Here is a 12807-nt window from a genome sequence, read left to right on the forward strand (position 1 = left end):
TTCTCAGAAACCAACTCCACTTGCCCCACTTATGTGTGAAAATTTACCATTTAATTCATACATTCTAATCTTACCACAATTGTGCCAAGCTACATTCCATTTTACCACAGAAAATAATCATCGCGCTCACTATTACAGCTAAGGATGGTGGCTGGCATTATTTGTATATCAGCTTACAACATTATTGTTTCTTTCTTAATATTATAAATTTAATAACTCATAGTTATAATTATTACTCTTTAGAGCGATACTAAATAAAATTAAATCCCTGTTATCCTTCTAGACTCAGAATTTAGAGTAATTTTTAATATAACTCCAGAATATGACAGCACATTAAAGGTATATTGTTGTATATTTTTTTAACTGTTTGTTTGTTTGTTTTTTGTCTTTTTGCCATTTCTTGGGCCACACCCTCGACATATGGAAGTTCCCAGGCTAGGGGTCTAATCAGAGCTGTAGCTGTCGGCCTTCACCAGAGCCACAGCAATGCGGGACCCGAGCTGCATCTGCAACCTACACCACAGCTCATGGCAACGCCAGATCCCTAACCCACTGAGCAAGGCCAGGGATTAAACCCGCAACTTCATGGTTCATAGTCAGATTTGTTAACCACTGAGCCACGACAGGAACACCCTAACCGTTTTTTTTTTTAATAGAATTTTGTAGGCAACATGGGGGAGGGTAGATACAATTATTGGGTCTCTTTCAATTCTGTACAATTTGTAAGCACTGACCTCCTAGTTCTTGAATATCTTTTGGAGGATGTCTATAAGGAAACAGCTATGGAATATAAGACAGTGTCTCTTTCTGGAGTAAAGGAAAGACTTGTTTACTGTTCAGTATGATACAGATAATATAATGTTTCCCTCTGGGAGAAAGTTCTGCAAGTGAAGTGCCTTAATTCAAGACTTGAGTTCCTAAGCCTGGGGATTCTGTCCTGCACTCTGATACTCAGGAATCACTTGGCCCTCTTTGCATTGCCCTGTGAGACCTGGAGCTGTCAAACCTGGAGACTCTGGCTATGCTAATGTGAGGTTATATTTTCTCTGAACCAGAAATCTTTAGCCAGCACCCATAAAACTTGGCAGAAAAACTCGTTAGTTTGCACGTTGGGTAGTGTCTCAGAACTTTCTATGTTTTTGACAAATATGATCTAAAAAAATTTAAGGTACCTTTTTATACAAAGATAACAGATTTGGAGTGAATCAGTGAAGTGGAGAGAAAGAGAAATCTCAGAAAAGTACTCATAATGATGAGGTTTTATGATTTTGAATTTTAATTTTATTTTTCCATTTTCTGTAATCAATAGATTTATAAACATAAAAATCAATGTTTTATAAAAATAATGTACAAGGTATATTCTTCATTGCAAAAGTCAATTAGATCTTTTTTACAATTGCATTTTCAGTGCTTTCTAGCTAATAATATAGGGAAGTTATTCGTTTCTGTGTATGTTTTTATATCCTCCCACTCTACTGCATTCTTATTTGTCATAAGGGCAGTGTATTCCATTGTGTTTTGTTGGTTGATAGTATTATTATTACTAATAACTTTGGAAGGGAAGACTCACAGCCTTGTTTGCAGATGGTAGAGTTTTATATATATATATATATAATCTTAGATACCATACTTTATAAGATATATATTATATTTTCTTTGGTATCTATCAGTTTTTTATATATCACACAACTTATTGTATCATCCTTGCTCTACCTATTTCAAGTTTCAGAAAATACATTGCTTTACTTTTGCTGTATAACAAACCATCCCAAAAAAGTGTCTTAAAACAGACCCCAAACAGTGTCTTTATTGAGTTCGTGATTTTGTGCATCTTCAGTTCTGGGACAGCTCTGCCCGCCTCGGTGTCTGTGGTCAGTTCTCTGGATGGCAGCTTTTGGCTGGGCTGTCTTAGTTGTCCTCCATTCAGTGTCTCATCCTTCCAGGAGCCTACCTTGGACATTTTAACATGATGTGTCTAGGATCCAAGGCCATCAGGTACCTTTTAGGACTCAAGCGCTTGTATCATATTTTGGTTTTGTGCTAATATCCAAGATAAGACACATGTTCAAACCCAAAGTCAGGCTTTGAGGGGTTTATCTGCAGGAATGGTTACAGGGAGATTTGAACAAACTCGGGGCCCTTACCAAAACAATCTTCCACAGGTGCCAAACCATAGTTGACTGTCTATATTTGTTTCCAGTAATGTAATTTTCCTGGACTTGTGGGCTCCTGATTACTGGAAAGTGAAATAATGGGGAGAGTGTAGTTGAGGTTGGAAAATTTCTTGCTCTCAGAAGTAATTATTTTCCAGTAGATAAATGACCATATACCTCCAGATGAAAAGTGAAATGGAATCACAGAGCTGTGGGTCACTTTTCTCCCTTATTCTCAGCTCAGCTATCTGCCTCAATGTCCTGTTTGTGTTTGCGTATTAGCATCTTCTCCTGAAGTTTAGAATATTGTGATTAATATTGTGATTAATTTTGAGGTTAACTTTTTGTTAATTAATTTTGTATTAAAGACAAATCACAACATTGACAAATATGAGAAAGTGAAAAATCCTTTGAAAACTTATAATGAGTTCCCCTGACAAAGCTCCAATGATTTCAGAATCCATGCCTGCAGGAAATTTTATTTTTTTAACCCTCAAATTGTTGTTGTTGGAGTTTTTTGTTTGTTTGTTTGGTTGGTTGGTTTTCTGTTTTTGGGGGTTTTTTTGCTTTGCTTTTTAGGGCCACACCTGTGGCATATGGAAGTTCCCAGGCTAGGGATTGAATCGGAGCTACAGTTGCCAGCCCACACCATGGCCACGGCAATGTGGGATCCAAGCCACATCTGCACCCTACACCACAGCTCACAGAAATGCCAGATCCTTAACCCACTGAGTGGAGCCAGGGATCGAACCCATATCCTCATGGATACTAGTTGGATTTGTTTCTGTTGCACCACAATGGGAACTCAACAAATTGTTTTCTTTTCCCAGAGAATTATTAAGGGTATACTTGAAATATATTGTTCATCTGTATGTTTGGAGCATTAATGTTTTAATACTGTAACAATATATGTAAAAGAATTCTGGAATTCAGTTCTAAAAAACTATTGCCTTTGGAATGGATTAGCAATGAGATTCTGCTGTGTTGCACTGGGAACTATGTCTAGTCACTTATGATGGCACATGATAATGTGTGAAAATGGAATATGTACATGTATGTGTAACTGGGTCATCGTGCTGTACAGTAGAAAAAAAAATTGTATTGGGGAAATAATTAAAAAATAAAATTGGAGAAATAAAAATAAATTAAATAAATAAATAAATGTAAATTATTCCTAAATACTCTATTTGTCTTGACAAATGTCATCTAGTATTAAAATCAAATCTGGTTTTACTACACTCTTAGAAAAAAATATCAAGTACAGATAATTTTAAATTTGCTGTACTGAAAGCCCTCTGCTCTCTAACCACAACCACTTGAAACATTTTGTTCTTCTAAATAGCCAGCAGTTGCTAATATCTGCCCACTCTTCCCCAACTAAGTCAGAAATAAACTTTCTGCTTCATTTATTTAGTTTTGCATTTAGTCTCCCATCAAATATTTATGGAGCCCCTGAAACAAGCCAGGCATTCATCAAGACCCTGAAAATACAAAGATGTGTATATAACACGAAATTCCTTACTCTCAGGAAGATCACATTCTAGTGATGGATATGAACAAGTAAAGAAAGAGTTATAATACCCCATGCTGTAACAGATACATGAAATAGCATGTTTGGGGAAAAAAAGAGGATGAGGCAAAAGCAAAGGAAGGACTAAATTGACAGAGATAACAAGTTAACCATTGCAAAGGCCAAGAAAGGGTCCCAGCGGGAAGGAAAGTGTAAGGGCAAATCCGAGTTAAGAACCGGCAGGTGCTGATAGGAACCCACAGGAAAGCTGGAAGACTATTCAGTAGGTCCTAATGACTCTGGGTGAATGATCTCTTGCTTTGAATCTTCTATAATATTCTGTTTCTGCAATATTATGTTCCACTTAAGACACTTTAATCATGACTGCTAGCCTACACGCAAACACATTCTTCCATGTCCTCGTAAGATATATAATTCTACCCCTAGCCAAGGGCCTCACATTCCAGAAACTTAAGCCATGGTACAGAAATCCAAATTCAACTCATCAACACCATCTGCATAACCAGCTGTTCCCCTCTCTTTTTTCCTTCTTTTTTCATGTCCACATGTTCATAGGATAAAAGAAATTATCAATGAAAATGTTATCTCTGCATTGAAGTCCTGCATCTCATAATGCTTTTGTCTCCAGTGTTCTCCGGCAATGTTGTTTATGCCACTTGGAGAGGTAGGTTGTATTGCCTTGACGCAGGATTCAGGTATTAGGTAAATTTTAGCAGTGTTTTCATCCTAAGATCCTAAAAGCACAGACAGAAAACCAGCACATGTGTTTGGTGACTTGCCAGGATGTTTGTATGCAGCAAGCTCCATGGTTGTTGGCAGACACTGACCAGCCACATCCAAATTTCTCAGGGCCAGGTTCCCTCTTTTATCCTGTGCCTTTTATCCAGAGGATCTGGCTTTCTGTTCACCCATTCATCCATAGATTCATTCGCAAATATTTACATAATGCCTAATATATACCCAATAGAATCATTATCAAAGCGCAACAAATATATCTTTCAGTATTGAAGTAATAGTCTGAAGGATTGTTTTTTTCTATTTATATCCCCTCAGTCACTGAAGGTAATAAAGCTACAAAACTTGTAGGGCATTTGTAAGGACTAAATGGAATATTGCAAGTCAAAGACTTAAAATACAGACTTGCACATAGTAATCATTACGTATTTACTATGATAATGATGTGAAAAACAGAGCTAAATGCATAAATGTTATAATGTACAACACTTTTATGAACATAACAGATTGTAAGTATTCTTATATAATTGTTCCTTCTCTGTACTACACACACACACACACACACACAAAATCATCTGATAAATCGAAATGGTACTATAATTTATCTGAATGATGTAACTTTTTAAAATTGTAATTTGTTAAATGAAATCTCGTTGCCCTTTGATTATATCCACTCGTCATTTCAGCAACCATTGTGGGTAACAAAGTATGATTTGTTGCTTTGTTGGTGATATTTTTTTAAATATGAAGCTTATTATTCAATGGAGGAACAAACAAAGCATATTTAATAAAATAAGGAACATATTACTTAATTAGGTAAGTCCTCATATTAACTTAAAAATACTACATTGTTGAAAGGACATTGAACAAGAATGTTGAGTCCCAGTCTGTGACTGGTCCTAGGTAGACATCCTGAAGGATAAAGTATTAAAACAGCTCACCTCTTTGCAGCTTTCCACATCTGATCAAAGCAGCCTGGTGTAAAGCATTTTGCATGTGATGGCTATCTATTCCCTCTGTTGTCCTAGATAAATGCTATAAAATACCTGTGCCTCATTATGGTCCTCTGAAAAGTGCATTTTCCCTCTTAATACTATTTTTGATCTATGATTTCTACAAATTTGGGAAAAAATATGACTAAAATATTGCTTGAAGGCTATGAACACATTGTGGATCAGAGGAGTTTCCCTCCCTCACCCCCAAGACAAGCTCCGAAGTCTTCCTGTCATTGTTCATCTTGGAAAAAAAACAAAAAAAAAAAACCAAAAAAAACAAAACTGGAGGGGATTAGGATACTGGTGAAGATATTGAAATATGAAAACCTATGAACATTTCTTAAGTTTATATCTTATCCCTGAAAGATTCTATCACCTATGACAAGAAGTTTTTGTTATGAGGGTTACAAGGTCCTTCGATAAGCTATGAGACAATTTAGTTACTGTTTCTTTTGTTATCCCGAGGCACTAAGCAATCAGGAATACTGGAGCAGGATTTCTGCACCTAGTAACATATCTCTAATGCATTTTATTTAATTTTAAATGTCATTAATGTCACAAACTGAGATTCACAATTTCTGAGGCTATCTGGCAAACTAATTGAGTGAAATTATATTGTGTTCGTGATTTTAAGAATGTGAGAAGTTTGCAAGCAAATGCCTTAGTGACAGGAGAGAGACAGTATCTGGCATCAGAGGCCTATGGAGTGAAGGGCTGCAGCAGAAACTGAAGGAGTTGTTTTCAAGGACTGGAAGACAGTAGAGGTACAGGAAGCACTGCTTAAACCCCTAAGCAAAATATGAAGAGCCTTCTACTAGTTTCTGCCTGGAGCATACATCTAATACATCAAGAGTCTTAACATATTAGTGGCTTCTAGATAGGCACCAACAGTGGCCCCAATTCACTTGCAAATGTCTTAGTAGCAGAGGTCATCAATTTAGAGATACTGAGTGATGGACGTTATTGTGAGATGAACTGTTTCTCCACAAAGTTCATACGCTAATGGCCTAACTCCCAGTACCTCAGAATGTGACTATATTTAGAGATAGGGTCTTTAAAGAGGTGATTAAATTAAGATGAGTCAATTAGGGTGGGCCATAACCCATTCTGATTTGTCTCCTTATGACAGGAAATTCAGACACAGGAAAGAGACACAGTGCACAGAGGAAGACCATGTGAGGACAGAGACAGAAGGTTGCCCTCTGCAAGGCAAAGACAGAGGCCTCAGAAGAAACTAAACCTGCTAACACCTCGATCTTAGACTTCTAGCCCAAAACTCTGAGAAAATAAATTTATGCTGTTTAAGCCACCCTGTCAGTGATATTTTTATGGCAGCCCCAGCAAACTAATACAGCAGGAAATCAAAAGCATAGAGACTGACTGTAGTTGACAGATTGGTTTAGAAACAAACCAACCCTGGGAGCATTCAGATATAAGTGAGGCCCAGGATATTCCTGGGCTAAATGTGTAAATGGAAGAACACTAAGGACATTTAGATTATTATAGTTGACCCTTGAGCACTACAGGTTTGAATTGCATGGGTCCTTGTGCAGGGATTTTTTTCAATAAATACTAATACTGTGTAATCTGCAGTTGGTTGAATCCATGCATGTGGAAACATGGATATGAAAAGCCAACTATGGGACATGAGCATCTGTGGATTTTGCTATTTGTGGTGGGTCCTGCAACCAATCTGCCAAGGATAATCAGGGATGACTTTATTTTGAATGTGATCATTTATAAATATAGCAGTTAACATGTTGATCCTTAGAGAAGCATTAACATAAGGATTAAAACTACAGACTCTGGGTTTCCCATTCTGGTGTCATGGAAACGAATCTGACTGGTATTCATGAAGATGTGGGTTCATTCCTGGCTAAGCTCAGTGGGTCGGGGATGTGGTGATGCCATGAGCTGTGGTGTAGGTTGAAAGCATGGCTTGGATCCCACATTGCTGTGGCTGTGGTGCAAGTTGGCAGCTGTAGCTCGGATTCCGCCCCTAGCCTGGGAACGTCTATACGCCATGGATGCAGCCCTAAAAAGCAAAAATAAATAAATGATTATAAATAAATAAATAAAACTACAGATTGAAGAGAGAGGCTTCTTAGATTTCAATTCTGATATTGTACATAATCCTGGATGAGCTGGTTAACATTCCTGTGTCTCAGTTATTCATCAGTGGAGATAACAAGGCCAATCTCATAGGATTTTTGTAGGTATTAAATAAATTAATATACATATAAAGAATTAAAATGTTCCAGGAAAACAGTGTTATATGTGTTAGCTGTTGTTATTTTTATTATCACTACAGGCAGATTCCAATCAAAAAGTTGAATCAATCTTCACAAAAAAATTTTCTGCAAAAAACATTTTTCAGCTTTTTTTTAAAAATTAGGGAATAGTTGATTAACAGTGTTGTGTCAATTTCTGCTGTACTGCAAAGTGACCCAGTCATACATATATGTATTTCTTTTTCTCTTATTATCTTCCATATGTTCTATCACGAGTGATATAATTCCCTGTGCTATACAGCAGAACCTCATTGCTTATCCATTCTAAATGTAATAGTTTGCATCTGCAAACTTTAGTTTGCAGCTAAGTTTCTTAGCTAACTGAAACATGGTGAGGTAAATTTAGTTACTCAAGATTACACCATTAGTAAGTGGCAGACCCAGGATCTGACATTAAGGATAACAGGCCCATAGATTATTGTGCTCCACAGAAACAAAGACTTTATTTACAAAGCACTACAAAATACCAAATAGATCACTAAAAAGAAGGTGCATTTATGTTAACAAGATATACATTAATCCAAATGATTTCTCTAAATGATAAATTTATAAATTAAAAAATTCAATTATTTATTATTGCAGTCTGAGTGGAAAACAATACTATTTAGACAGTATGTGGAAGTAATAAGCTTCTCTTTTTTTTCTAAAGACATATTATCTATTAATAATAAGTAACTAAGGGGAACACTCAATGAAAAACATTTAATGAAGGTAAACAGAAATAAACAGCTTTCAAATATTTTCAGAATGTTTTGCCATATGCATTTTAAAATATCCTATATGTTTGGTTCTTAAAAACATATTCAAGAAGTAGAAATATCTGAATTTCAGATTGAGCAATACATTCTAAAAGAAATATGAATTGCATTACTCCTACTTACAAGTTCTTAGTTCACAAACAAGTTGTTACATTTGATGGAAAAAGGCATCTTATATTTCAGTTAGTGTGCATATGTTAGGACTCAGAACTATTTCTCTGCTTTCTTCAAGTACAAAATTATAGATGCAAAGTGGTGGTCTATGAAGGAAAAAAAAGAAAAAAAAACTATTAGTAAAACAGTAAAGTTTATTTTCTTCTCATAAATATTAGAATATTCTATGCCTCTAACTACTTCTTAAAATGCAGGGAGTTGAAACAAACCTACAGGATCATTTCTACTCTGTCTCATTTGACTACATAGGGATGAACAGATACAATATTTGTTAGAAAGAAAAAGTTCTCTGTGCTTCAACAACCCCTCTCATAGCTGCTTCATTGGAATACTTACATTGAATGCAAAATATTTTGGCTTAATGTCATTTGCAGCAACATGGGTGGAACTAGAGATTCTCATACTAAGTGAAGTAAGTCAGAAAGAGAAAGACAAATATCATGATATAAATTATATGTGGAATCTAAAATATGGCACAGGTGATCCTATCTACAAAACAGAAACAGGTTGTGGACATGGAGAGCAGACTTGTGGTTGCCAAGGGGAGTGGGGAGGGAGTGGGATGGACAGGGAATTTGGGGTTGATAGATTCAAACTGTAACATTTGGAATGGATAGGGAATAGGCTCCTACTGTACAGCACAGAGAACTGTGTGTGATTGGGTCACTCTGCTGGACAACAGAAGTTGAAGAAATATTGTAAATCAACCATACATTAATAAAAAAAATATTTTGGATACTGAAATAGCTGAAAAGTGAACTCAACTCTTAGTATCTAGGCCACTTCTTCTACTGTGATAGCCACCAAACCATCAGCCACCAAGAGTTGGGCTGAGTTGCACAGGCAATTTTTTGCCAAATGATTTAATCAGTCCTCTGCCACCTACTAAAATGGACATAAAATTTAAAGTATTCTGTATCTTGGAGAGATTGTGTATGTAGTATCTGAAGATTTCTGAAAAGTCAAGTCGCTGTGGTAAATCAGCTATCTCTTCTAGTCATATTTTTTTTTCCCTGTTAATACCTCAAAAACCTTCAAAAAAGTAATCAATGAATAAGCAAAGATGGGTCAAAGTTCAGAGAAAGAGCTAAAGAAAAAATGGTAGTAATAAACGGAAATTTCCTGCATCAGTCATACTAACTTAGTGAAGGAAAGAGACCAATTCAATTGCACGGGGGCTGGTGGCTCACCTTTATTTGACAAATGAACTTGCTCTAGTTTAAGAGATAGATTGAGCCTTGTCTCCTAGCTTGATTAAGACATCATTAAATACATTTTTAAAATATTTAACATTATTGTTAGGTTAAATTATTCAATTTTAAATCAATTTCCTATATCTAATATTTGAAAAGTAATAAAATACAGACATATTCATCTTTAATGATAAAAGCTAATACAGGATACTATATTATTTTCCATTTGAAATAATAAAGTCATCTAGGAAGTTTAATAGTATAGAAATAAATGTGAAATGACAGTACCTCAATCTTATAAGATTTTTAGATGTTAACAAAAATAGCTTTATGTTAAATTACCAGAGATCAGAATATAATTGAAAATCAGACATCATCCTTTCTCCATTATTAAGAAATAAGTGGGGGAGTTTCCATTGTGGCTTAGTGGTAACAAACCTGAATAGCATCCATGAGGACGTGGGTTTGATCCCTGGCCTCACGTAGTGGGCTAAAGGATCTGGCATTGCCATGAGCTGTGGTGTAGGTTGCAGATGCAGCTTGGATCCCATGTGATTCGACCCCTAGCCTGGGAAGTTCCATATGCCGCAAGTGTGGCCCTAAAAAGATGGAAGGAAGGAAAGAAAGAAGAACTGTAGGGAGGGAGAGAGGAAGGAAGAAGCAGAAGAATGACTTTACCACTTCCACTAACAAATGTATATATACTTATGTAAATTTTTCATCTGTCATGCTATGACTCTTATTCACTGAGTCTTCAATGCTCTGGATTCTCCCTGATCCACCTCATTTTTAACTTTTCATACTAGAAAAAGAGTGTCATTAAACTTATTAATAAATTACCTTAGTCATTAGTTGTCCTGTTCATATATTTATAATATATTAAGGCAAATGTGTTTTTATTTATTTTCTACAATAAAATCTTGCAACCCTGTTACCACTGAAATATGTTCAATGTAGTAAATGTATATTTTTATTAAATATTCCATATTTTACAAGTCCTCTGCAAGCATTACAAAACAGTTTAGGTAAGATCATCATGCCTACCAAAGTTGAATATTACCAAAACATGTGAGAAAGATTTTCTTTCTTTCTTTTTTCTTTTTTTGTTTGCATTGTAAAAAGCCTATCTAGTTCCACTGCTAGGTCTCTTACTTTGAGATTACTTATCCTATGTCATTAATAGTTCCTTCTCCTCATAATAAAAAAAGTTAAACTTTATAATTTAGAAAAGATGTGACGTATGTTCAACTATCCTGAGAAGAACAATATTTAGTGTTTTTTTTAACTTAAAGAGCACTGACTATTGCATTTCCAATGCTTTTTTCACCATGAGTTAGCAGAAATGAGTGCAGTACATTTATAAAGTATAAACTTTAATAAAAATAGAAGAAATCAAAAAATAATCTCTCTAGAATTCAAATACCATTAGTTTTCATTTTAATCTATATATATTTTACCAAATTACACAAAATACATGTCTCTTTATTTGAAAAAGCTCCCTAGGGCTTTTGTATAACATACCACCATATTTATGCATATAGTATTCTTTTAAAAAGTTAGCTAGGATAAGGTTCCCAGCACTAACAAAGGTGCCTCTTCCCACCTGCCATATGATCACTGAGTAAAGAGAATAGAATGGTCTTGCCTCAGAAGTGGGGATAATTAACCCTAAATTTAGCACTATTCCAAGCCTGCCTTAAAAACCTTGAAAGCAGGACCTGAAAGAATTAACCTGTTCATAAGTAACTTAACAGCATCTTGAAAATAAACTTGAAGAATATTTATAAGTGTTCAAAAATATGGAGCACCTAATGTGACAAAATACACAATGTCTGGCATCTAGTACCAAGCATGAAAAGAAGCAGGAAAATGGACCCATGTGAAGGTCAACCAATCAAAACCAAGAGACACCCAGAACAGAGGTGAGAATCAATAGACAAAGATATTGAAAGAGTTATAACTACAATTCATTCACGTGTTCAAATAGTTAGGTGGAGACATGAGAGATATTAAGAGATTAAAATAAAACTTGCATAGGTGAAAACTACAATATCTGAAATTAAAAATACCCTGGATAGGATAAATATCAGCTTAGACATTACAGAAGAAAAGTAAACTTGAAGAATAATGACAATTGGAGTTACCGTCATGGCGCAGCAGAAACAAATCTGACTAGGAACTATGAGGTTGCAGGTTCGATCCCTGGCCTCGCTCAGTGGGTTAAGGATCCAGCGTTGCTGTGAGCTGTGGTATAGTTCACAGATGTGGCTCACACCTAGCACTGCTGTGGCTCTGGTGTAGGCCGGGGCAGGGGCTCCGATTAGACCCCTAGCCTGAGAACCTCCATATGCTGTGGGTGAGGCCCTAAAAGGACAAAAGACAAAAAAAAAAAAAGACAGTCTACAGAATAGGAGAAAATCTTTGCCAATGATGCAACAGACAAGGATCTAATCTCCAAAATGTACAAACAACTCATGACACTCAACAACAAAAAAACAAACAACCCAATTGAAAAATGGGCAGAATATCTGAATAGATATTTCTCCAAAGAAAATATATAGATGGCCAACAGGCATATGAAAAAAATGCTCAACATTATTAATTATTAGATATATGCAAATCAAAACTTCAGTGAGGCACCACCTCACACATGTCAGAATGGCCATCATTAACAATTCAACAAATAACAAATGCTGGAGAGGGTATGGAGAAAAAGGTACCCTCCTTCACTATAGGTGGGAATGTAAATTAGTACAAACAGTATGGAGATACTTCAGAAAACAAAATATAGAACTAACATATGATCCAGCAGTCTCACTGCTGAGCATATATCTGGAAAAAACTTCCATTGAAAAAGATACATGGAGTTCCCGTCGTGGCACAGTGGTTAACGAATCCGACTAGGAACCATGAGGTTGCGGGTTCGGTCCCTGCCCTTGCTCAGTGGGTTAACGATCTGGCATCACTGTGAGCTGTG

The 12807-nt window shown here is 35.9% G+C and overlaps 1 protein-coding gene across 7 annotated transcripts in view; it reads right to left on the reverse strand.

Annotated features, from left to right (window-relative positions):
* Positions 1-8120: 8120 nt before the first annotated feature.
* LIPI (lipase I) overlaps positions 8121-12807 on the reverse strand; it is a 54402-nt gene continuing 49715 nt past the window's right edge. For all 7 annotated transcript variants that reach the window (XM_084991716.1, XM_084991713.1, XM_084991714.1 and 4 more), the window contains exon 10: positions 8121-8723. In XM_084991716.1, the coding sequence (XP_084847842.1) occupies positions 8636-8723 (88 nt within the window). In that variant the 3' untranslated portion in view covers positions 8121-8635. The remainder of the gene's footprint in view (positions 8724-12807) is intronic.

This window comes from Sus scrofa, chromosome 13, assembly GCF_054392235.1.
Source record: "Sus scrofa isolate SSC_HxYL_T2T_F1_AM1 chromosome 13, Sscrofa_HxYL_maternal_Yorkshire_Landrace_v2.0, whole genome shotgun sequence".
In the NCBI taxonomy this organism is placed as follows: Eukaryota; Metazoa; Chordata; class Mammalia; order Artiodactyla; family Suidae; genus Sus; species Sus scrofa.